The following is a 27,098-nucleotide window of genomic DNA, read 5'->3' on the forward strand; positions in this document are numbered from 1 at the left end:
TTAACTGGAGGATGAGAGGAGGGTTCACAGTCATTGATCTGTGGAGTGAAATGAGGGAATGTTAGAGCACTTTATCAGTGGTCCCATGGTCATTGTACGTAAGTCTTTTGATTTACATCACATAGCCCTTAAGAAGGCGGACACGCCATGGAAGTCCTGGGCTGCTTTTAAATGGGATCACACAGCTGTGGCATTTCCAATCAGTTAGTTGTGCTTTTTACTGAGCCCTAAATTGCCATTTATTTTCCCCTGCTCATAAGGAGCTCACCTGCAATCTAGTGGAATTAATGGTGAGTAGGGCTGTTAAAGTCTCTGCAGATGATGAATCACTGACTTCCGTGAGAAAAAAGCTTCTTTAGATTTGTGACTCCAGTAAGAACCTGACCCTTTTTCCCTTGTTGTCCAGAGTGTTGGATTTTTCACAGGCAACAGCACTCAGTATTTTTACTGCTAATAAGTCAGCAGTCTAGAGTGCACATACATCCTGATCCTGTCTCTCCTGCATCACCCCTGGCAACCCAGCCTGGGGCAGGAAGACTCAAGCAGCACAAATCACAGGTTTGGTACCACCAAGACTCACTTTGAAGATGAGCTTATGCTTCTCTCTTCTCAAGTCAGAGATAAGAGGAAAACTTGCCTCAACCCTGTTCGGGCAACAAAGATCCATCCACCTCCAGGCCTGGCCAAGGCCCACTTTCTCTTCTCCAGAGTGTCCCAGCCTGTCTTAAATCTGTGTCAAACCCCGCCTAAGGGGATTAGTATTTTTTAAAAAAATTCAACCAAGGATAGTATCATATAACAAGAATTTATAGGAGAAGATTTTGTTATTTGAGGACCCAAGAAAAGTTGCTGCTAGAGTTTATTTAATGCCCTCGTGTCTGCATCCCCACCTGGGACTGCAGCTGGGGGGCTTCGGGTGTGTGCCAAGACAACTCTTCATTTCATCTGCGCTAATATCCCATACTGTCTTCTCCAGAGTGCTCCCAGGGAACTAGACTCTACTAATATACATGTTTTTGAAAGTCATTCTGCTACCCCTGGTATTTAATGATAGCATTGGCATATTTAACATAAAATGAATCTCTTGATTGTAGATACACAACGCTGTCCTATCGAGCACCAGAAATGGTCAACCTGTACAGTGGCAAAATCATCACTACGAAGGCAGACATTTGGGTAGGTGTCAACTAACCTATCCTCATCTCAGAGGTCAGCAGTCTTGGCCTTAAACCCCCACGTTTCCTCCAGACAGTGCCCGAGCAAGAGCAGCCACCGTAGTGTACCATTGCCTACTTATCCCTCGGAGTTACTCTTGACTCAGACGATCAGCCACTGCTTCTGGAAGCGTATTAAAGAAAAGTACTTTAGAGCTCCGTGAGAGTTGTTTAGGTGACCTGCCCATGATCTAGGTGGTTTTCACATATGTGTGGCTGGTTCTGAAGAGCCAAACCAGCTGGAATACTTGTTCTTTATTGGAGCACAATTTAGTATTGATGGTAGCACTTAGCAGATAAAAAGTGATAGTGGCTTCTAAATTCGAGTTTCTACTAGGTTAATAGTACCTGTTGTTTAGATCTGCTAGGAAATATGGATGGTACCGGTATTTCTCAGTAAACCCATTTGCAGTGATGGTAAATAAACCACTTGTAGCAGTCTGCTTTTTTTTTATTATTATTTTTTCAGGCTCTTGGATGTTTGTTGTATAAGTTATGCTACTTCACTTTGCCATTTGGGGAGAGTCAAGTGGCAATTTGTGACGGAAACTTCACAATTCCTGACAACTCTCGGTATTCCCAAGACATGCACTGCCTAATTAGTAAGTATTTCCAGTTTCTGGTTTCATATCTTTATTTCTAATCTCTAGAAATGGATTGGAGGATAAAGAGATTAGATCCCAGGAGTCATGGGTTGGATGCGAAAATAAAGAAATCAGTTGGTAAACAGTTGGTCACTCAGAGCTCAGATAACAGTGTCTCCTTAGAGTGGTGAGTCTTTCTGCCAGAAATCTAAGCTTGGTTTCACACCTGGGCCAGCTGCTGGAGCAGAAAAGCTAACTGTGCTTTGAGCTTTACAGTACTGCTCTGTTCTCACAGTCTTTCTGAAAGCTCTGGTGCCAAAGGGTGTCCAGCTGCCTCATAGCGAGTGATACAAAATTCATCTTTGCAAAACTGGAAGCAACTCAAATTAAAATGATTGCAGTGCGTTGGCTGAAGTGAATACATAATTAAGACCGAATAGCTGTGGAACTAGGTTTTTCCTCTCGTTTAGGTTAATCACTGGATTTTGATAAGAAGCATTGAAACCAGTGCTGTATTTAAAACGTTTAAGATTCCCCACTCTTTTGTATCATCATAGTAAGCATATGTAATCATGTTCATTAGCCAGGTGGTAGAATAAGAAATCTTTGCTCCAGCGCCTGTACTGGAATGCCCAAGAAACAGAGATGTTTTATTATCTTTTTACTTTGTCAAGACATTTAGTTTCTACATCTTAACAATTATGGATTATAAATCCTGAGCAATGGACTTTGAGTCCTAAGGTGGGGATGCACTAGAGAAAACAGAAGCAGCAAAATGTGGGGCAGAGCATCTGACATTTGTTGAAGACCTACTTGTACGTCATTCCACTCTTAAAAACCCTATATAGTAAATATAACTATCCCCATTATACACATAAGAAAATGGAAGCTAAGAAAGTATAGATGCCTTACCCAAGTTAACATAGTTGTAGCTTTTAAGTGATCACCCATTCCACGATGCCGGTTTTATCAGTCAGTCAACCTCTTCCATTTATTAATGCAAAAGTAGGGCAGTGTTTAAAGGATGGAATATGGTATTTAATGGTTGTTGGATTGTTTTCAGAGGTGAAGTATTATGTCTGTGTTAGAACTGCAGCTATGTAAGTGAGATTGGATGGAAGTATGGGAAAATGGCCAAATTTGATGCTGGAATGGTAGAACTTTTTGGTTAAAAAAAAAAACAAAAAAAAAACAAAAAAACTTTTTTTCTTTTTTTTACTTTTGTACAGCAAATTCATATTAGGAAAAACAGCTTTTTTTGGGGGGGGGGTGTCTTTCATTTTTTTAAGGGCCGCACCCACAGTGTATGGAGGTTCCCAGGCGGGGGAAGCTGAATTGGATATGTAGCTGCTGGCCTACACCACAGCCATAGCAATGCCAGATCCTGGCCAAGTATGTGACCTACACCACAGCTCACAGCAACGCTGGATCCTCAACCCACTGAGCGAGGCCAGGAATCAAACCTGCATCCTCATGGATGCTACTCAGATTCATTTCTACTGAGTCATGACAGGAAACTCCAGGAAAAACATCTTTTTATTCTTTTTTTTAAATTTAACAATTTTTATTTTTTTCCATTATGGCTTGTTACATACACACATACATTCCTTTTTCTCACGTCGTCATGCTCCATCATGTGACTAGATATAGTTCCCATTGCTATACAGCAGGGTCTCATTGCTTATCCATTCCAAAGGCAATAGTTTGCATCTATTAACCCCAAATTCCCAGTCCATCCCCGCCTCCTTGGCAACCACAAATCTGTTCTCCATGTCCATGATTTTCTTTTCTGTGGAAAGGTTCATTTGTGCCGTATATTAGATTCCAGATATAAGTGATATCACATGGTATTTGTCTTTCTCTTTCTCACTTACTTCACTTAGTATGAGAGTCTCTAGTTCTATCCATGTTGCTGCAAATAGCATTATTTTTTATGGCTGAGTGGTATTCTATTGTGTATATATACTATATTTTCTTAATCCATTCATCTGTTGATGGACATTTAGGTTGTTTCCAAATCTTGGCTATTGTGAATAGTGCTGCAATGAACATAGGGGCGTATATGTCTTTTTCAAGTAAAGTTTTGTCCAGGTATATAGCCCGAGAGTGGGATTGCTGGGTCATGTGGTAGTTCTGTATATAGTTTTCTAAGGTACCTCCATACAGTTTTCCATAGTGGTTGTACCAATTTACATTCCCACCGACAGTGCAGGAGAGTTCCCTTTTCTCCACACCCTTTCCATCATTTGTTCTTTGGGGACTTATTAATGATGGCCATTCTGACTGGTGTGAGGTGGTACCTCATAATAATTTTGATTTGCATTTCTCTAATAATCAGTGATGTTGAGTATTTTTTTCATGTGCTTGATGGCCATCTGTACATCTTCCTTGGAAAAATGTCTGTTCAGGTCTTTTGCCCATTTTTCCATTGGATTGTTGGCTTTTTTGCTGTTGAGTTGTGTAAGTTGTTTGTATATTTTAGAAATTAAGCCCTTGTCAGTTGCATCATTTGAAACTCTTTTCTCCCATTCTGTAAGTTGTCTTTTTGGTTTTTTTATGGTTTTGTTTGCTGTGTAAAAGCTTGTCAGTTTGATTAGGTCCCCCTGGTTTATGTTTGCTTTTATTTCTTTTTTTTTTTCGTCTTTTTGTCTTTTTGTTGTTGTTGTTGTTGCTATTTCTTGGGCTGCTCCCGTGGCATATGGAGGTTCCCAGGCTAGGGGTTGTGCTTTTATTTCTGATGCTTTGGGAGAGTGACCTGAGAAAACATTTGTAAGGTTGATGTCAGAGAATGTTTTACCTATGTTCTCTTCTAAGAGTTTGATGGTGTCTTGTCTTACATTTAAGTCTTTAAGCCAGTTTGAGTTTATTTTCATGCATGGCGTGAGGGTGTGTTCCAGTTTCATTGATTTACATGCGACTGGCCAGTTTTCCCAGCACCACTTGCTGAAAAGATTATCTTTTCCCCATTTTATATTCTTGCCTCCTTTGTCGAAGGTTATTTGACCATAGGCATCTAGGTTCATCTTTTTAAATTTATTTTTACTTTTATTTTTATTTTTTGGCTGCACTCATGGCATGCAGAAGTTCCCAGGCCAGAGATCAAACCCGTGCCACAGCAGCAACCCGAACCATATCTTTTTTTCATTTAAACAGCTCTTTATGAATGTTTATAACATGACATCTTTCCTAAACACTGATCTATTTCACTTTACAAACTATTGGAAGAGTCCACTGTCACCATAACTCACAGTTTTAAATGATGTCACCATTTGAGCCTGGATGAATGAAACTTAAGATTTTCTTTGGATCTGACTAGCAAAACAGAAGAGTCAGTCATTTGCTAAGCAGCATTAATACTTTCTTTGACATTTCTCCTATTTTCAGTATATTCTCTCTGTTCTCATCACTGTTACTGAGGTATCTACTGACCCTATCAGCTCATGCCTGTACTGGTGGATTGGCCACCAGCTTCTCCCCTCCCTCAGTCTGTCCATCACGCCCTCACCATAGGATTAATCTTATAAAATGCCACCCTATCATGTCCCTATTCAGTAAACTTCAAGGTTTGCCAATGGTCCCATATGTTCTGTGTTCCATCCCCACACTCTTTCCTTTATTCTCTGACAAGGAAACACCTCTACCCCATCTTTCTAGCTCCTCTGTTTCCTTGCAACTAAGCGTTCTCTTGTCTTTCTCCAAGTCCATCTTTGCTCAGACTCTTTTATAACCTGGAATGTCTTTTTCTCTGCTTTCCCCTGACTAAATTCTTTCCTGCCTTCAAGGATCAGCTCAGCTTCTGCCTCTTCTGCAAAGGCCTTCACAAGGCTGCAGCCTCATTGGTCTTTTCTCAACTTAGTGTCCAAACCATTCATTTGATTACCTAAGAGATAAATGGCCTTGCATTGTTGTTTGCGTATATTTGTGTGTGTGTGCTTGTATGTCTTCTCAAAGATTTTTTTTTTCCTGAGGATTTTTCCAGCTTCAGAAAGGGCAGAAGCTTGAAGGATCTGGAAATAGAACATGTGATCTATAGATCACAGTAAAAGTAGATGTATATTTATTATCTTTTCTTTTAGATTGGAAACCAGCTAATATCTCCAACAAGAGAATAATAAGTAAATATATGAAATTTGAGTTGTTGTAATTATCAAGAGTAATCATTTGTCTAGCAGCTAGTATGAAAGGAGGCCAGAACTTCCCAGGTACCAGAATATGAATGTGGTAACTTTGACATTGAGAGCTTTGAGTCCCTGCTGTGTGGGGCACAGAACATGAACTTAAGTATGTTTGTTATACTTCAAAACTTTGTTATTTTCTTGCAGATACATAAAATTTTAGGAAAGTTAGAGCTTCCCTTTTTGAGAGGGGACGGAAAGGGCAAATTGCAAACTGTCTGACTTTTATGAGAAATAAAAATTTTAAAACAACAGAGGTAATAGAGAAACTATGCTTCTTAACTAATGTAATAACTCCTTGGGTGTTGTTAAATACGTGTTCGCCTGTGTTTGTCTTAGGGTATATGTTGGAACCAGACCCTGACAAAAGGCCAGATATTTACCAGGTCTCCTTCTTCTCATTTAAACTACTCAAGAAAGAATGCCCAGTTCCAAATGTACAGGTATGTGAAAGATGCTTTTTAGGGGAAATAAATATTATCAAATTGTCATTCAGCATTCCTAGGGTATTAATTAGCTCTTTAAATGAATATAGGCGTCCCTTGCTTTCTCTTGTAGGGGGCATTCAAGCAAAGCTAACTCTGAATTAGTCACTATAAAGGAAATCCAATTTTCCCAAAGAATTTTTATTATTATTATTATTATTATTATTTTGTCTTTTTAGGGCTGTACCTGCAGCATATAGAAGTTCCCAGGCTAGGGGTTGAATCTGAGCTGCAGCTTCCAGCCTACACCACAGCCACAGCAACGTGGCATCCAAGCCACATCTGCAAACCTACACCACAGCTCATGGCAATGTCAGATCCTTAACCCACTGAGTGAGGCCAGGGATTGACCCACATCCTCGTGGATACTGGTAGGGTTCATTACTGTTGAGCTATGATGGGAACTTCTTTCCCATGAAATTTAATTATAAAACCAAGGCAAAGGTTTGTAGTCTAGTGGTTAGGATTCAGTGCTATTACTGCTGTGGCCTGGATTGAATCCCCGGTCTGGGAAGTGAGATCCCATGTCAAGCTGCTACACGCTGCAGCCAAAACAAAAACAAAACAAAACAAAAACCATCAAGGCAGTTACACTTAAACAACAAACTCTGTAAGGATTGAGTTGAACACCTTGGGTAAAGATTGACCAACCTGTTGTCTTATCAACTGTCATAGATCCCTGAGAGCCACGTATCTGTTGCGCTTTTCTGGAGGAGGCTGGGCTGGCTGCTTTCCTAAGGCAAGACCCCGCCCTTGTTCCTCTGCCTGTTGGAACATAAGCCCCTTGTCCCTTTTCTCCTTTGTTGCGGCAGAGCTTTCTTTTTTCTTTTTTTTTTTTTTTTGAAAAATGAGTTATTAATCTTTATTCCAATGTCTGTCCACAACAATCTAAGGTAGTTCCTACCTGAATTCTCTCAGTACAATATCATTGGAAAGGTCAAAGTATTTTTTTCCTCTGCTTTCTCTGTCAACAGAGACAGTTCTTTACTAGGCTCAGAAATTACACTGCTTGACCAAGGGGTTGGTTTCCTTTCTCCCAGCTCTCAGCAGGGAGTTCAGACCTGTTGCTTGTCAGGTTCAAGAAGGACAGTGGTCCCTTCCTGCCTCTGGCCAGTGCCCAGGGGCTGTGCTGACCTGGGAAAAACAAGGCAGTTAAGATGCTGAGGGTTAAAAGGCCCACCACATGTGGACTGATTGAAGGAGAAGCTACAATGGCTGAGGCTGCGCTCATGCAGGCTAATGCTCATATCCAAATATTTGAAGGGTCATAGTATAGAAGAGGAAGAGTAATTATTTATTGCTCCACCAGAGCTTTCTTGATTTTGCTTCTTTTGTTGGCCAGTCTGTAAGCCACACTCCTTTTCTTCCACCCTCCCCGCACAATCAGCCATGGCAATGTTTTCTCCATGCAGTAATCTTACACTCTATGCACAGTCTTGAGAGTACAGTGCTTGCAAATGCCTTTTTTTTTTTTTTACAGTCTTAGCATATTTTTCATGTCATAGTGTGATTCAACTTTCTTGAGCATTTTACTAATGAATATTGTAATAAATAAATTTTAATCCGAAATTGTCTTGCTAGTTTCTCTAGTAATGGATTTCTGATGTTACTATTGGGGCTGGAGGGTGCTGATAAATAACACTTTTCTTTCACTCCCATATTTGAAATCAGTTGTGGACACTGTTCTGATGGAGCTCAGCATATTGACTTTATTACTTCAAAGTTGAGTCAGAGACGGTAGCTTGACCAGTCAGACTCCCTAACATTAGATCCACATGCCTGAGTAGTGAATGCCTGGTTCCTGAGACACAGGCTCTTCTGGAGCAGAGGGAGGGTGAGGGCAGGCCAGATGAGCTCACTTTTCTCTCCCAGTCTTTATTAGTCAAGCAAGTTACCCCTTTCCCTTGGGAGGAGCGTGTTGGAGGGTGGAAGAGAAGCCAAGAGACATTTTTAGCAGAAATTCCCTCCACTTGAGGATGTGAAGGAAATAGAGGTGCCTCCTAAAAGCCACTTTCATATTAGTATTCCATAATTCAGGTTTCCCAGATTAATATGGGGGATAGGAGTTCTCACTGTGGTGCAACATGTTAAAAATCTGGCGTTGCCACAGCTGTGGCAGAGGTCTCAGCTTCGGCTCTGATTCGATCCCTGGCCTGGGTACCCCCACATGCCACAGGTGAGGCGAATAAATAAATAAATGTAAGACGGGAGATATTGTGCAGTAACCTAAGAGAACATGCTTTATTTTGCTAGCCCACTTTCCCATTCATAAGGTTAAATAACATGAAATAGAATTGAAAGCATTCAGGTTGGTAACTTGTTTTTAAAAAGTGCTCTTCACAAGTCTCAAGCCATTTGGCACTTGCTCAGTAGTGATAAGCTGTTGCCTTGTGGTTAGTGCTCCCTCAAGAGGTGCTGATAGATGGATGGTGCAGAATTCAGGCCCTAGGTGCTCTGCCTGGCTTGTGGATTGAGTGATACCTCTCATGCCGGGAAGAGGGGCAGGCTCAGCCACCAAATACATGGTGGCTGCAGTGTCCCAGCCTCCTTGCTGGAAGTGAGGTACGCAAAAGTCAGCTCCAACCTCTCTAAGCTCCAGCAGAAAAATAAATAGTCATGTAGTTTGTAGATCTCTTTGCGTGCCTTTCATAACCTCTCTTCTAAGCTGTGCTCTGGGAAGAGGAACATACTGAGTTCAAGCCCCAGCACCCTTGCCTGGCATAGAAGAGTGAGAATGACAGGGAGGGAGTGTGCTGCACTCAGGCTGCTCTGTCCCCTCCTCGGATCCTTTGCCTCCTGGACTGGCGCTGAGTCCAGTGGGATAGACTTCGGATAACTTCCTTCCCTTCTCAGACCAGAGATCAGGGTCTGGAAGCCACTCTAAAAGACCCTAATGTGTATTTTCATTGGCCCAGTCATGCTGATTCTTCTTCTTCTTCTTCTTCTTTTTTTTTTTTTTTTTTGTCTTTTTATCTTTTCTAGGGCCACACCTGTGGCATATGGAGGTTCCCAGGCTAGGGGTGGAATCGGAGCTGTAGCTGCTGGCCTACACCACAGCCACAGCAATGAGGGATCCAAGCCGTGTCTGCAACCTACACCACAGCTCATGGCAACACCAGATCCTTAACCCACTGAGCGAGGCCAGGAATCGAACCTGCAACCTCATGGTTCCTAGTCGGATTCGGTAACCACTGAGCTACGACGGGAACTTCCATGCTGATTATTCTTTTACGAAGAAATCTGTGGGGGGCACTTTGGGAGGTGGGCTAAATGGGCAAAGGGAATCAAAAGTTACAAATAAACAAGTCACGCAGTAGAATATACAGCACAGCAACTGTGCTTAATAATACTACATTGCATAGGTGAAGGTTGCTAAGAGAGTGGAACTTAAAAGTCCTCATCACAAGAAAAAAATTCTGTAACTACATATGGTGATAGCTGTGAACTAGACTGATTGTGGTGATCATTTTGCAATATGTACAAGTATTGAATCAATCACATGGTACACCTGAACCTAATAATGTATGTTAGTTATATCTCAGTTTTTTAAAAAAAGAAATCTGTGATGTTCTTTTAAAATTTTCTTTCAATTCTGTAGAACTCTCCCATTCCCGCAAAGCTTCCTGAACCAGTGAAAGCCAGCGAGGCAGCTGCAAAAAAGACCCAGCCAAAGGCCAGGTAAGAAATGCAGGGGAGGGTGCCTCGTGTTTCTTCATTCTTCTACCGCACAGTTAGATGCACTGTGCATGACGCAACGTGTAAGATGGCCAGAGGCTGCCTGAACCCGGAAAGGGAGCTCTGTCTCCCCGAGGCAGAAATTGTTCTCTGGGAGTACAAGTTGGAATATCATGAAATACAGTGATCTACACCTGAAAGAGAATCCAAATTCCTCAGCTACTTCCTTTGCTTGGGAATAGGTGCAAGGACATTCAGAGATGTGGCGACAGCTGGCCTTAAATGTTGCTAGCACAAGAGTGTGCACTAACATGTGTCCTGGCCTTTCTGTAGCCCAATTCACCACCCTGATCTCCATCCCCCTGTCCTTCTTACCTTCTGTGGTTCCAGCCATGTTAGGAAAGTACAGGTCAAAGCATCGAGTCCATGACCAGCAAAAGAGCCTGTGGATCTTATAATCACATTCTTTTTTTTTTTTTTTTTTTTTTTTTTTGCTTTTTAGGCCTGCACCTGCGGTATATGGAAGTTCCCAGGCTAGGGGTCATTCCGAGCCATGCCTGCGACCTCCACCACAGCCCACGGCAATGCTGGATCCTTAACCCACAGAGCAAGGCCAAGGATTAAATCTGCAACCTCATGGTTGCTAGTTGGATTCATTTCTGCTGCGTGGCAACGGGAACTCCATGCTAATCACATTCTGTGTAATAGGTTCTTCCCAGAAGCAGACCAAGAGAAAAGTCAGGAAACTAGGATTTTTTTTTTTTTTTTTGGTCTTTTCTAGGGCCACACCAGCAGCATATGGAGGTTCCCAGGCTAGGGGTGGAATCGGAGCTATAGCTGCTGGCCTACACCACAGCCACAGCAATGTGAGATCCGAGCGTCGTCTGCAACCCACACCACAGCTCATGGCAACGCCAGATCCTTAACCCACTGAGTGAGGTCAGGGATCCAACCTGCAACCTCATGGTTCCTAGTCGGATTCATTAACCACTGTGCCATGACAGGAACTCCCAGGAAACTAGGATTTTACTGGGGAAATGCCCCCATGAGAGAAGATAAGGAAGGAGCCCAGGAAGCTGGGAGATCCATCTGGAAGTGAGGAAGTCTGACCCAGAGACAGGGATCAGGTTAGCTCAAAGTGACCACACAATGTCAGGAAGGTGCATCACGGATGTCAGGGAGTCCTGCCTTTCAGGAATGAGCCTGCCTTAATATCCTTGTGGCTGGGGCATTAAGGCTGAGAGCAGCCTCTAGGAAGTGTGGCCTTTGGGCAAACATGGCAGTGGATTTCAGGAGCACAACAGCTGGGGCACTTGGTCTTTTATGCCCTTGTGGTCAGAGGTTTGTAAGGCACATCCTCTTGGCTGCCATGCCTTCCAGATGGCAAATTCTAAGAATATTCCAGGAGAAGTCTGTACCCCACTTTTCTACCCACTCCCATGGCAAGGAAACCTTAGTACAAACTCTGTCAACAAAGCATACTAGGTGGAAATATGTGGATTTTAAAACTTCTATGTTTTAAAAATTTTTTTAATTTAAAAAATTCTTGAATATTTATAGAATGACTATTATGTGTATAGGGCTATTTGAGATATGGCTCTAAAGTAATGCAACTTTGATTTTTTAACAGACTAAGCAAACTACATCCATGATGTTACTTTACAGTCTATTTATTTCTCAATACATCTGCCATGCTCACTTCTGGGAATTGCTTTGGGGGCTGTCTGAATTAGCTTAGTCTTCATGGGCTTAGGGCCATTCTGTACTAGGCCCAGACATGGTATGTACAGAGGTTAAGCAAAGATCTATTCCAGAAATCACATACATTTATAAAAATTAAAATTCCTCCTGATGCTTGAGTGGTACTCTGTTTTGTAAAATCTAGAAAATAATATTTCCATCATAAGATAGATGTGAACATCGGGCATACTCGTGACTGTGAAACTTTTATAAATTCTCTGGTGCCCAAACTATTAGTTTCTATGTATCTAAATATACAGACCTTCCAGCCAAGAGGTTTGGGTCTAGGTTGTCCTACGTATAATTTGCAGCGATTTCATTTGCATTATCATATTTGCTCGCCAGTCCTGAGAGGTGGGTTTTTCTTTCCATGTATGTTTTTAAAGTAGCCACTATTGATTGGGACATCACATATACCACGTACCATACTGAGTACTTTACATGAATAAGATTACTTTTTTCCCCCCTTAAAACAATTCTATGAGGTTGTGGTGGTTCTCACTTTTCATGACCAGAGACTCAGAATTGTTAAGTCACTCACTGCCCTAGGGAGTTAGTCAGTCTGTGGTTAGTAAAGAACCAGAACTCCAGCATCCTCACTCTTACTGCTCTGCACGAGGTGAAGTGATTTGCTCAAGATCACACAGCAGGACAGCTTAGAGCCAGAGCTCCTAGATCTGTATGTTCTTGCAACGTTTTTGTTTTTTTTTTTTTGCCATTTCTTGGGCAGCTCCCGCAACATATGGAGATTCCCAGGCTAGGGGTCTAATTAGAGCTGTAGCCACCAGCCTACACCAGAGCCACAGCAACGCAGGATCCAAGCTGTGTCTACAACCTACCCCACAGCTCACGGCAATGCTGGATTGTTAATCCACTGAGCAAGGGCAGGGATCAAACCCGCAACCTCATGGTTTCTAGCCGGATTTGTTAACCCCTGTGCCGCGATGGGAACTGCATGTTCTTGCAACATATTAAGGTCCATACAAACATTTTGACCACTCCTCAGTTTATAAAAGTTTTGCAGTCATTGATACATTTGATGTTCACATTTGCCTCGTAATATAGGAATTATTGTCTCCATTTTAGACGTAAGGGACCCGAGGGTAAAAGAAGTTCAGTGACGTACCTGTTATCATGGTGAGTGGGGAGCTAGCGTTCAGATACAGTTTTCTTTGACTCTATCCCATTGTTTCTAAAAACATTATCCTTAGGAGACCAGTGTGCCAGTGCTTGGCATTTGGTTTTCTACAGAAGTCTGCTTACCTCCTTCACCCTTGGCTTGATCTTTCTTATCCATTTCTGCACTTTCCCAACCTCTGTCCTGTTTTCCTGCCCTCCTGCCTTGCCCAGGTCACAGCCTCCCCACATGTGATCGCTTTTCTATTATGGTTCCCCACCCAGCACGAGAGCAGGATGCCAGTGAAAGCCTCGGGGTCCAGGATGGCCATTCCTTGGAGGCCCGTCTTGAGGAAGGACATGGGGCCAGCTGCTTTGCTTCCTATTTTCCATTTTATTGAGGCCATGCCAAGCACATTTTGGAAATATTCATGAAGATTGTTTATTTTGGCCTTCACCTCAGCTATTACTCCCTAAAGTGTATTTCCAAAGGACAACAACTCTGATCTGAGTTAGGTGGTAGCCAGCTGCCGGCACTGCTCTAAGGCAAGGAGAGTTACCGCCAGAGCTGTTGCACCATCACAAGGAGCACAAGACCACACCCTGTTTTCATTTCATGTGATTAGATTTCATGTGAGTTCTAGAAAGTACAAATGACAGTGGCTTATATAAGATAGATTTTTTTTTTTTCCCTCCAAGTAAACCAAATCTGGAGGCAAGTAGTCCAGGGCTGGTATGGTGTCTATTCCACGGAGTCCTCAGGTACCCAGGCTTGTTGAAGCCCATACCTCTTCCATCCCTGTGATTGTGGCCGTGCCCTCAGAGATTGATAAGGCAGCATCCCTGTTCTAAGTAGCAGGTCAAAAAATAGAGACAGAGGGCACGCACAGAGTTTCTTAAGGTTTCTGGAAGCTGCCACATAATCTGTTGATACCCTTTGTAGGCCAGAACGTCGTAGAAGGTAGAACTTATTTACCCACCTTTTTATTATTTTTATTATTATTATTTTTGTCTTTTTGCCTTTTCTAGGGCTGCTCCCATGGCATATGGAGGTTCCCAGGCTAGGGGTCGAATTGGAGCTGTAGCCACTGGCCTATGTCAGAGCCATAGCAAGGTGGGATCTGAGCCGTGTCTGCAGCATACACCACAGCTCATGGCAACGCCAGATCCTTAACCCACTGAACAAGGCCAGGGACCAAACCCGCAACCTCATGGTTCCTAGTCGGATTCGTTAACCACTGAGACACGAAGGGAACTCCTTTACCCACCTTTTTAATAACATCTGCTAACATGTAACATCCTGTGGAACACCCTATCCGAAATACCGATTAAGCGGATCTGGAAGGTTTGGATGCACGTGGAAGTGAACGCTTATTCCATCTCTCCATTTATACTCCATCTCCCCCTTCTTCATTTGCTTACACTCTTAACAGGAATCTTTTTTTTTTTTTTCCTTTTCTTTTTCTAGACTGACAGATCCCATTCCCACCACAGAGACTTCAATTGCACCCCGCCAGAGGCCTAAAGCTGGGCAAACTCAGCCCAACCCAGGAATTCTTCCCATCCAGCCAGCCCTGACCCCTCGAAAGAGGGCCATGGTTCAGCCCCCACCTCAGGTCGCAGGTCAGTAACTAGATTGATATAGCTCTTTGTTAGCCTGGGCAATAGAAGTCTTGGGGAGCCTGTTTTTTCCTGGAATGAAATCTAGAATAATGGTTTTCCTTGAGGAACAAGAGGTGAGCTGCCATTGAAATGGTATGGTAAGTAGCTGGTAAAAGGGAAGCCCTCATTGACCTGTGCCGTGCATCTCTGAGGCCAGTGAAGCCTGCTGTCTCTGTTTCTTCTAGTCTTTGCTATGGTCTCATGGCTTCCATTCATCCCATACCTACCTCTTTATTTTGTATTTTTTCTCCCCGGTACCTCCACCACCACACCATGCAGAACTTCTGGGGACAGGGATCAAATCTGCACCATAGCAGTAACCAGAGCCACAGCAGTGACAATGCCGGGTCCTTAACCTGCTGAGCCACCAGGGAACTCCTTCATATACTTTTTTGCATTAAAAAAATATTTTTTAACACAGAGGAATTATTTCGTTAATACTATGTGTCTTAAAGTACCTGTCACCTTGTCATGTTTTGGTGTTCTGTTTCTAATGAGTCGACTGAGTTTACTTCCTAAAGAGGGTTGATACAAATGATCAAGTCACTGAATACAGCTGTCACTCCCCCTACTAGCTGCTTTTGGCAAATTTGGTGGCCATTTACTTACAAGGCATCCCTACTGCAGTTGTGTAACATACATGTAAACATCAAAGAGTGCTTTTGTCCTGCAGCATGCCAAGAATGCGAAGATTGTCTTTAGATACAGTGGTGTCAAAGGCCAGTTGAATATATAGGTTTTCTGGGTACTGACTAAATGGGATGGTGAATAAGGGAGGACTTTCTGAAGGAGTCAAGTATATTGAACACTGTCATTGAACCATGTTTTGAAAAACCCGAAGCGCATGGTTTGGCAAGAAGAAGGAAGAGCCTTCCGAGTGCAAGGACAGTATGGAGCATGATTAGCTATCCACTTACTATCGTCTCTTTCTCGTTTTCATTCAGAAGAGTTTTGAGCCCTTATATGGAATTTATTCTCCTTGTAGGATCCAGCAATCAGTCTGGCCTTTTAGCCAGCGTTCCTCAACCAAAAACCCAGGCTCCCCCCAGCCAACCCCTACCGCAATCTCAGGCCAAGCAGCCCCAGGCTCCACCCACCCCACAGCAGCCACCTTCTGCTCCAGCCCAGGGTCTGCCTGCGCAGGCCCAGGCCACACCCCAGCACCAGCAGCAGCTCTTCCTCAAGCAGCAGCCGCAGCCTCCCCAGCCGCAGCCACAGGCGCAGGCATCACCAGCTGCACAGCAGCCTTCAGGCACATTCTACCAGCAGCAGCAGCAGCAGCAACAGCAGCAGGCTCAGGCTCAGCAGGTAAGGTGGTGAATCTGACCCTTGCTTTGCATCTGTGTCAGTCATCCCTGTGAAAATGTCCACTTGCTACACGTGTCCTCCTTGGGAAGACTGAGAGTGAGGTGACTGAGGTGGGCCTTGCTCATTTCTGGAATTTTTCATTTAATATTTTCACACTGCTATTGACCATGGGTAACTAAAAAAACGTACAAAGTGATGGAGTTCCCAGGGTCGTGTAGTGGAAATGAATCCAACTAGCATCTATGAGGATGCGGGTTCAGTCCCTCCCTGCCTTTGCTTCATGGGTCTGGGATCCAGCATTGCCATGAGCTGTGGTGTAGGTCACAGACACAGCTCGAATCCGGCATTGCTGTGGCTATGGTGTAGGCCTCAGCTGTAGCTCTGATTTGACCCTAGCATGGAAACTTCCATATGCCCTGGGTGCAGCCCTAAAAAAGAAGCAAAAAAAATTTTTTTTTAATTAATAAAATCATAGAACGTGAAACTGCAGATAATGGGGGGACTATGGTAAAGTCTGGTTGTCCTTTCTTTTATTAATATTAAGATCAGTCAGTGGGTTTGGTGTTGTTTGTCTGATCCAGTCATTTAATATTCTTCTTCAACTTGTTTCCTAAGCCCATTAATTCATTGCGGGTGGCAAAGCGGTGATACTCTAGCATTCCCTCTTCATTTAGGGGCTGGAATTTTTCTATAAAAAACTTTTTCATCAAGTATATGATTACCCTGAGATACTGTTTGTACAGAAAAGGCAGCAAAACACATGAGCCTTTCCTTGTGTTTACCAGTTTTCAGAATAATGCGTTTGTTCCTAGTATCATCCAAAAGGTGAACAATGAATGTTTTGTTTTGTTCGTAGTATCACTATAAAAGCATGCATCTTAATATATTTGATATGTTTCCATACATTGCTGTTAAAAATTTTGTTCCAATTATACCAATTTTGGCCAGTGAAAATCTCTTCAGATTGGCTCCTGGGTCCTTGGCTGTGACTTCAGTTGCCTTTAATGTTTGCTTGCTCTTTGGTATAACAAGCTGTTCCAGGCTCATTCTCCCCTTGACTTGGATTCGGCCATTTGTCTAAGGAGCTGTTCCCCTTTCATAGAAATGGTATGTAGAGACTACAGTCCTGGTGCCAGGGATACTCATTTGCTAATGAGTTAGTTATTAATTTTAGGCCTTTTCAGTGAACAATTAGGACATATATTTTTTATATTCATAGAATATATGCCATGAGTACACATTTATACTTCTAAAGCAGATTTGTCATTACAGGATTTTTGTTTAACTTCTTGGATTTTATATTTGTACTTTTCTCATCTAGAAATCTTGATTCCTAACATTAACATAAATTTCGTAATTGATTTATAGTTTCAAGATAACAATATGATTACTGAAAATGGTTTCTTTGCCCTTTTTTTTTTTTTTTTTGTCTTTTGTCTATTTAGGGCCACACCCATGGCATATGTAGTTTCCCAGGCTAGGGGTTGAATCTGAGCTGTAGCCACCAGCTTAAGCCACAGCCATAGCAGCACCAGATCTGAGCTGCATCTGTGACTTAAACCAGAGCTCATGGCGGCGTCGGATCCTTAACCCACTGAGCGAGGCTAGGGATCAAACCCATATCCTCACAGAAACAATGTTGGGTTCTTAACCCACTGAGCCACAAGAACTTCTGCTTTTGCTTTTTAGTTGTTTTTTAAATTTTGGTTTAATTTTGTGTGTGTGCAAGTATTACACATTTACATAGTTTTATAATGTATTTTATTTTATTTTATTTTATTTGTCTTTTTAGGCCCACATCTGCAGCATATGGAAGTTCCCAGACTAGGGGTTGAATCAGAGCTGTAGCTGCCAGCCTACACCATAGCCACAGCAATGTAGGATCTGAGCTGCATCTCCAGCCTACACCACAGCTTGCGGCAACACTGGATCCTTAACCCACTGAGCAAAGGCCAGGAATCGAACCCACATCCTCATGGATACTAGTTGGGTTTATTACCACTGAGCCATGACAGGAACTCCCTTACATAGTTTTAAAGTTAAATCTCTAAAATTCTATCCTTTCTATCCCATGTGTAAAGGAAGCCCTTGTCCGTATTTACAACTTGAGAGTGTTCCTTTTTAAGGATATGTAGCATATTTTATCCCTTATTGATAGACATTTGGTTGTTTGTAGGATTTTGCTGTTGTAAATAGTTATTTACTGACATCTCCTTTTTTTTTTTTTTTTTGGGTAACCTTTTAACTTTTCCCCTATAGGCAAACAGTATCTTCTCAGTTAACTTTATGACTAATAATATTTGGGATTTCAAAGACAACAAGATCTTGACTTTTGTTCCTCTGCAGGCCCTTGTTTGACCTCTGCTTGTGTGCTTCACACTTAGTCCTTAGCAGTAGGGAGGAGAGTAGGAAGTTTACAAAAGAATATAACGTGAAACATGTTACCGGAGTTCCCGTCATGGCGCAGTGGTTGGCGAATCTGACTAGGAACCATGAGGTTGCGGGTTCGGTCCCTGCCCTTGCTCAGTGGGTTAATGATCCGGTGTTGCCGTGAGCTGTGGTGTAGGTTGTGGACGCGGCTCGGATCCTGTGTTGCTGTGGCTGTGGCATAGGCCGGTGGCTACAGCTCCGATTCGACTCCTAGCCTGGGAACCTCCATATGCTGTGGGCGCGGCCCAAGAAATGGCTAAAAAAAAAAAAAAAAAAAAAAAAAAGACCGAAACATGTTACCAATATAAGATAAAAGGTCATTAATTGGTAAAAGATACTGAGTATTTTAAATGTTTAAAGACGAGAGTTTAATGAAGAGAGCTCTTGGGAAATAATTTTCAGAAAGGCTTGAGAGGACTTCATAGCCAGGTTAACATTTAGGTTATTCTTTTCAGTGTCATCATTGCTTCTTCCTGTTCATGTAGGGAAGAATTTTAATCCTGGCCATTTCCACATCCCTTTATAAAAGGGATAACCTCTGTGATGGGGGGATCATTTATTAGCCTCTCTTACGCTCCAGCATGTGGACTCACAAGATGTGCAGTCAGATGGATGCCTCCAGGCCGGGCACAGAAACCCCTTGGAAGCCCGTCTACAGGGCAAGAGGAGGCCAGTGCAGTGGATGGAACCTGGCTGTGTAAGGTGTTGCTGTATTTATCGTAATGCCCTGAGGTTCCTGAGTTTTCTGGCCAAGCTCAGAGACTTCTACCTGCTCTTGCCTTTGGCTTTAGCATTGGTCTTAGTTGTTACTGAGACATTCACCCCTTGTGGAATATGGTTCTGAGACAGGCTTTTATTCATCCCCACATTTCTTGCCACTCTCTCCTGCTCAGTTTCAGGCTGTACACCCAGCAGCCCAACAGCCAGCAATCGCTCAGTTCCCTGCGGTATCCCAAGGAAGCTCTCAACAGCAGCTGATACAGAACTTCTACCAGCAGCAGCAGCAGCAGCAGCTGGCTACAACCCTGCATCAACAACAGCTGCTGACTCAGCAGGCTGCCTTGCAGCAGAAGACCACGGTGGCAGCCATACAGCCACCCCAGGCACAGCCGGCCACAGCCTCCCAGCCACCCCCTGCCCAAGAGCCAGCGGTGAGAATCAGCAGAAGGGGAATACGCAGTGAGGGCTCAGGGAAGGCCGGGGAAGAGGCGGTAGCAGCTGGTGTGGGAAGCTGCTTCCCTATCCTTGTGTGAAAATATTTGATCTTTTCTTGATACCTCTGTGAAAAGGATGAGGTATTTTATTAAAAGCTAAGGTTTTAGAGAAAAGATTCTAGGTTGCTGATGGACAAATGAACTCATTAAAAAAAAAAAGAAGAAAAAGAAATAGACTCCAGACATAGAAAACAAACATATGGTTACCAAAGGGAAGGCAGGTGGTGGGTTGAATCAGGAGTGTGGGACTAGCAGAAGATGACCTTTCTTATGTCTCAGTCTCATAACAGGCTGGCAGAAAGAGCTGCTCAGTGTCTCTGGCAATACCACTGTTGAACAGTCAAGGCCTAGGCGGGGTTAGAGCCAATCCCTTTCCATTCTGCAGAGGGCGTTTTGACCACTGTGGCCTCTCCAGTCTTGGGAGGTTCACGTAGGCCCCCCACCTTTACCCTGAGTCCTGACGGTGTTATATTCATTCTTTTTCTTGGGTGATATTACTGGCTACCTCATTTGGATCTGTGATGCAGCACCCTTCAGGGGCCTGCTTGCTGTGGCCTGATTCCCCTCTGGGCCCCAGAGCATCTGACTGTTGTTTAAGGCATCCTGTCAGTTGAGAAATTGGGTGTGTTCTCTTCTAGTTACTGGCTGAATATAGAGTCAGAACCTCTACATCCTTTTCTGATTGACTTCTACAATTACATCTTCAGCGCATGGTGCTTTGACCTTTAATGAATGCCCTTAATTCTGTACTCACAGAGTGATAGTGAGAGAAAATTTCATGGTGATAAAAAAAAGGCATCTTACAGACCCGGCTGGTAGAGTATCACAGCTACTTCCCTTTCCAGGGAAATCCGACTACTAGACGAACAAAGAAAAAATAAGAAACCATCTTTCTGAGGGTTGATTTCTAATAGAGTTTTGTTACCCATCTTAAAGCAGAAAACCTACATCCCTTCAAAAGGAAGCAGTGCCGTAAATAGATTGTCTTCTTCAAGTCTCAGCCGAGTTATGTGTTTGGTGTCTTTACACCTTCGTTTCTGAAACAGCTCGGTCGTCCTGCAGGCGTGTGGTAGACAGCTACTCTGTATTTTTAACAAATGATGACATTCCTCTTGTTAATGGAAAAAGAGTTTTTAAAAATTATTGTATCATGCAGCCAGTTGAGATTTTAATTTTCCCATCCAGTCCTCATTTAATAGAATTGGAAACTGAGGTCCAGGCTAGAAAGGGATTACCCAAGACACAAAGATGGATAGCAGCAGAGCTGGGGCAAGAATTGAAGAATCAGATCTGTGCTCAAAGATGATAACCAGTGCTTGTCCAGGGTGATGATACGATGCCACTGATTATACGTTCTTGTGGGCCCCCACCTCTGTTGTCCCTCAGGACAGAAGTATCCACTTCCTTGGGGATGAGGTGTGAATCTTCTCCGTGTGCCTTGAATGAAAAAATACTTTGAGCACTTGGTTCGGAGGTAGTTACTTGAGGGCACGGAGAGGAAACAAGAGTAGAACATTCTTCAGCCAGGAGCCAGAGACCTTCCCAACTTTGACCCTTGCCTTTGTCCAATGACCCTTTGTAGTACTTACCCAGAGAAGCAAGTAAGTGAATTTGAAGTATACCTTGCAGCCACCTCACAGCGGTTCTCTGCAGAGGGCTGTGGCTGTATCCCATAAATGTTTATTGTATCCTTAGTAATGGCCCAAAGCATGGAAGCGACCTAATGTTACCTCTTCTGACAACCCAATTGTACAACCGTTAAAAATCAGGGCTGTAAAGTCTATACAACAGTATGGAAAAGTTTGTGAGATAATGTTAAAGGAGTTGTGAAATTATGGGAAGAGTATGTCCTTGAAATAGACTTAATATAAGATCCAAAAAGATAAGAACAGTTGTTTATTAGAGCAGCGGAATGGAAGTCTGGGTGGTTTTTCTTCCCTTGTCTATATTCTTACATTTATTTATTTATTTATTTATTTATTTTTGTTTTAGCACCGCACCTGCATATTCTTACATTTATTTGTTTGTTTGTTTGTTTAGGGCCACACCAGCAGCATATAAAAGTTCCCAGGCTAGGGGTCAAATCGGAGCTACAGCTGCCAGCCTACACCATAGCCACAGCATCGTGGGATCAGAGCCGCATCTGCAACCTATACCACAGCTCACAACAATGCCGGATCCTTAACCCACTGAGCAAGACCAGGGATTGAACCCACATCCGCATGGATACTAGTCAGGTTCATAACCCACTAAGCCACATAGGGAACTCCATATTCTTGATTTCTTGATGCCATTATATTCTTTTTATATATTTATATTCCTTTTATAGTTATATATTTTGTTTTTTAAAAAGTATTTAGAAAGATAGACACCAGAATCTCCTTTGCTTCTTCTCCCCCAGTGGTCTGTTTCTCCCTCTTCCATCTTCTGAAGCCCATTTTGGATGAGGGAACATCATGGTGCCAAGAGTCCTGAGCATGGACTGCCCTCAATTGACCCCATGACCTTGGGCAAGGAGTTAGCCTCAGGGGCCCTTTGTCTTTTCTCCTCTAAAAAGAGGGAGTTGGAATCCATGGTCACTAAGGCCCCTTTGACTCTCCATTCTGAGATTCTGGTTGGAAATAAAACTGCTTGGCAGGGCTGTTGTGGGGAGTGGCTGAGTGGGTGGCAGCCGGTTTGAATTGATAGTTGTGATAGAATAAGGTGACCTCAGGACAGAAGCATCTGTTCTTCAGAGTGCTGCATACAGAGAAGAGGCATGAGGAAGGGAAAGTGTTCTTCAGGTAGTCTGAACTCTCAAAATAAAGGGACTCAACAGTTAAGTACCCTTTTCAGAGTAACGAATGTCTTAAACTCCAAGAAATAAGCAAATCTAGTTCTGTCCTTAAAGCCCCTCCTGGCCCCATGGGTACTGGCTTTAGGTTGGCTCTTGCAGGTGCCGTCCTGGACCCCTGAGGAAGTTGTGGAGCTGGAGCTCTGGTCTTCTTCCCAGAGCCCTCTGTGTCTCCCTCAGAGATAAAGTTACCTGCTTTACGCTCTGACCTTAATTTGATCTGTATTAGAATCTTATGTTGTTACTGCTTCAGTAAAATTAAAGTCTGAGTCAATATAAGGATGGAAACTCCCAGCCTGTCAGCATCGTGACTCAAGTAGCTGGACAGTCTGATTTCCTGAATCTCTCCCAGGGCCTACCTTTGAAGACACAGAATGTGGGAACTGAACTGCAGCATAAAGGGGCAGGGAAGGGATAGTTCAGTACCCAAGGCATTCAATATTCAAACGCCCTTTGTCTCTGGATTGACAGTTAATTAAGAAAAGGGGGAGGGGACTGGAGCTCAACTTCTCTCCTAAAAACAACAAAATTCACAACTAAAGGCTGAGCAATCTCCATCTAAATGGACCAGAAACCTTAAAAAAGATACTCTACTCCAGAAGAAAAATAGGAGGCCACATCAAGAGGTAGGAGAGGTGATTTCATGATATAAACAACCCCATACCTCTGGGGTGGGAAGCTCCACAGACTGAAAACTAACTGGTTCACAGAGACTCACCTACAGGGGTGAGAGTTCTGAGCCCCACATCAAACCCTCACGTGCGGGGACCTGGCACTGGGAGAGAGAGCCCCTGGAGCATCTGGCATTGAAGGCCAGTGAGGCTTGTGCGTGGAGCTCCACGGGACTGGGAGAAACGGAGACCCCATTCTTAAAAGGCGTGCACGGACTTTCACGTGCACTGGGTCCCAGGGCAGAGTGAGGTCTCCATAGGAATCTGGGTCAAACCTGACTGCAGTTCTTGGAGGACATCCTGGGAAAACAGGGGTGAATGTGGCTTGTTGTGAGGGAAGGACATTGAAGGCAAAGCTCTCAGGAATATTCAGCAGCTGCCTTTCTCTGGAGGGGGCCATTTTGGGAAAATCTGGCCCCTCCCATGAGTCAGTGCTGAGAAGCCCCAGGGCAAACAACAATCCAGGTGGGATCACAGCCCTGCCCCTCAGTAAACAGGCTACCTAAAGACCCCTCAGGCACACAGCTGCCTCTAATCCCATCCAGAGACTAAGCTGCACCCACCAGAGGGAGTAGAATCAGCTCCACCTGCCAGTGGGCAGGCATCAGTCCCTCCCATCAGGAAGCCAACAGCAAGCCCCCATAGTGACTTCAGCCACAAGGGGGGCAGGCACCAGAAGTAAGAGAGGCTACAACTCTATTATGTGTAAAAAGGTCACCACACCAAAAACCTATAAAAATGAAAAGACAGAGAACTATAACTCAGATGAGGGAGAAAGGAAAAACCCCATAAGCTAAGTGATGAGGAGATTCTCAGCCTCCAGGAAAAAGACTAGATTGTTGATGCTGAAGATGATGCAAGACATTGGAAATAAACTGGAGGCAAAGATGGATAACTTACAGGAAACACTGACCAAAGAGATACAAGACATAAAACTTAAACAAGAAGAGATGCAAAATACAATAACTGAAATAAAAAAATCACTAGAAGCAGCTAACAGCAGAATACAGGAGGCAGAAGAATGAATATGCGAGGTGGAGGACAGATTAGAAGAAATTATGGATGCGGAACAGAAAAGAGAAAAAAGATTGAAAAGAAATGAAGAGAGTCTCAGAGAACTCTGGGACAATGTAAAACGCACCAACATCTGTATTATAGGGTGCCAGAAGGTGAAGAGAGAGAGAAAGGGACAGAGGAAATATTCCAAGAGATAATAACCAAAAACTTCCCTCACATGGGAAAGGAACCACTCACTCAAATCCAGGAAGCACAACGAGTACCATGTGAAATAAACCCAAGGAGGAATACACCAAGACACATATTAATCAAACTGACCAAAATTAAAGACAAAGAGAAAATCTTGAAAGCAGCTAGGGAAAAGAAACAAGTAACATTCAAGGGAACCCCAATAAGGTTATCAGCAGATTTTTCAGCAGAAACTCTGCAGGCCAGAAGGGAGTGGCATGATATACTTAATGTGATGAAAGGAAAAAACCTCCAACCAAGATTAATCTACCCAGCAAGGCTCTCATTCAGATTTGAAGGAGAAATTGAAATCTTCACAGATAAGCAAAAGCTAAGAGAATTCAGCAACACTAAACCAGCCTTACGACAAATACTAAAGGAACTTCTCTAGACAGAAAAGAAAAGACAGCAATAGGAAACAAAAATCCACAAATGACAAGGCCCACCAGTAAAGGTATATATACAGTAAAGATATGAAATCATCCATGCACAATTATACCACCAAAATCAGAAATCCTGAGAAGAGGTGGGTACAAATGCAGGACACTAGAGATGAACTTGCAATTAAGAGAACAACAACTTAAAGCAATCTCATATACATATAGACTCGTATATCAAAACTTCAGAATAACTGCAAACCAAAAATCTACAATTGATACACAAACAAGGAATCTCTGAAGAAGAAATATATCTCATAGTAAATAAGTGCATAATCCACCATGAAGGGGGTCATTTGACATCATTCTTGGAATGCTGAAGTCTTCTTAGAACTGATTCTGATTTCCTCTCCATCAAAGAATTTATGATAATTATAATTAAATAATGCAACTGTACAATTAAATAATACAGTTCTACAACTGTATTATTAATAACCATTTCTCTCTATGGTACAATGTAAGGTCTATAATGTCTTGTTTATCACATCACCTAGAATGGTGTAATGCCTATATTGAAGAATCAATAAGATGTAACAAATTGTGAGGACATATTTATATAGTTACACTTTTTTTTTCCTTTTTTTTTAATGTTTTTTTTGTTGTTGTTGTTGCTATTTCTTGGGCCGCTCCTGCAGCATATGGAGGTTCCCAGGCTAGGGGTCAAATCAGAGCTGTAGCCACCAGCCTACGCCAGAGCCACAGCAACGCGGGATCCGAGCCGAGTCTGCAACCTACACCACAGCTCACAGCAACGCCGGATCGTTAACCCACCGAGCAAGGGCAGGGACCGAACCCACAACCTCATGGTTCCTAGTCGGATTCGTTAACCACTGCGCCACGATGGGAACTCCAGTTACACTGTTTTGTAACCAATTTATGCATTTTATATTTTACTTATCTTCAGAGGGTGTATTATTTTTGTTATTCTTACCAGCTAAGTTATTCTTTTTATTATGCTATGTAAAATATTTAATGGTATATAAGGCTTCCTTCTTTATAAATTTTAGTTGCATAATATACACAATTTTAATATAATGCTAATTTTTAAAGAAAAATTGAAATGTAATAGATAATACTAAATAGTAAAGATGAAAGCCATACAAAATGGGATAAAGTATAGAATAAATTTCCTATTTGTCTCAGCATATTTTCCATTCTACTTCTCCAGAGGGAGTCACTTAATGTGTTTCTTAAGGTCCATGATATAATAATCTGTGTGAATGTAATTGTGTTTAAATATATGTATTTTATTCTGTAAAAAAAATAAATAAATAAAATTTCAAGAAAAAAGAAAAGAAAAGGGGGAGTTCCTGTCTTGGCTCAGCAGAACCGAATCTGACTAGCATCGGTGAGGACACGGGTTCCATCCCTGGCCTCACTCAGTGGGTTAAGGATCTGGCATTGCCGTCAGCTGCGGTATAGGTCGCAGACCCGGCTTGGATCTGGTGTTGCTGTGGCTGTGGCGCAGGCTGGCAGCTATAGCTCTGACTGGACCCCTAGCCTGGGAACCTCCATATGCTGTGGTTGGGGCCCTAAAAAGACAAAAAGTAAAGGGTTAGGCGGCCTTCGTAATATTATTTTTTTCTTGCTATAGCACTTTGTAGATCATGACTTATGCTTAAAAACTCACCATGTGTCCACAAGGATTTTCCATCCAGTTTGTTTTTCTGTGGTGACCATGTGTCCTGCCTTCTGGAAAAGGCCTGCATTTCAAGAGTTCTTATGTTATTAGATCAGCTATCATCCAAGACTTTTATTTTTCTTCCTTTCTTATTGTACTCTCTACCTGGTCCTTTGGTGCCATTTCCAAAATGAAGTTTGCAACAGGTTAATCCACCTGCTCCAAAGCTGTGCATTTCCTTAGGGGTGCCACAGAAATAGAATCTTGTAATACCCATCCTATCAATGAAATAGTGTTAACAAAATCCAAAAAGTACTGCCATTTATTAATCTTAGAGAAATACTGTCTCACTTTTTTCTAACTAGTAGTCCGAGCTCTGTCAGAAAGTCAGGACTTTCTGAGTCTTAGCAGAAATCATTCAGCTCAGCTGTATTTTAGCTAGAGGTGTGCCTTCATTTGCTTGTGACTGTGGTAGAAGAATGCCTAGCATTCTGAATGAGTTCCTAAAGCAGCAGATGATCCTTTTAGGATACTTTCTAAATCTTTAGAGCTAGAAATAACTTCTGCAGTTTTTGGTCTGGGTTGAGTTGCCTATGTATTATTGCTGATAAAGATTGAAATTTATCTATAAGCACCAGGTAAATAACCATGCTGGTATCAGTCTCCAGGTTGCAGCTCAGATTGTCAA

General features: G+C 42.7%; 1 protein-coding gene across 11 annotated transcripts in view; it reads left to right on the forward strand.

The window, feature by feature from the left end:
- AAK1 (AP2 associated kinase 1) overlaps nucleotides 1-27,098 on the forward strand; it is a 177,743-nt gene that overhangs the window by 106,438 nt on the left and 44,207 nt on the right. For all 11 annotated transcript variants that reach the window (XM_047781868.1, XM_047781871.1, XM_047781870.1 and 8 more), the window contains exons 7-13: nucleotides 1,095-1,176; nucleotides 1,684-1,816; nucleotides 6,313-6,416; nucleotides 10,057-10,136; nucleotides 14,458-14,612; nucleotides 15,637-15,959; nucleotides 19,283-19,540. In XM_047781868.1, the coding sequence (XP_047637824.1) occupies nucleotides 1,095-1,176; nucleotides 1,684-1,816; nucleotides 6,313-6,416; nucleotides 10,057-10,136; nucleotides 14,458-14,612; nucleotides 15,637-15,959; nucleotides 19,283-19,540 (1,135 nt within the window). The remainder of the gene's footprint in view (nucleotides 1-1,094; nucleotides 1,177-1,683; nucleotides 1,817-6,312; nucleotides 6,417-10,056; nucleotides 10,137-14,457; nucleotides 14,613-15,636; nucleotides 15,960-19,282; nucleotides 19,541-27,098) is intronic.

Source organism: Phacochoerus africanus, chromosome 5 (genome assembly GCF_016906955.1).
Source record: "Phacochoerus africanus isolate WHEZ1 chromosome 5, ROS_Pafr_v1, whole genome shotgun sequence".
Taxonomy (NCBI): domain Eukaryota; kingdom Metazoa; phylum Chordata; class Mammalia; order Artiodactyla; family Suidae; genus Phacochoerus; species Phacochoerus africanus.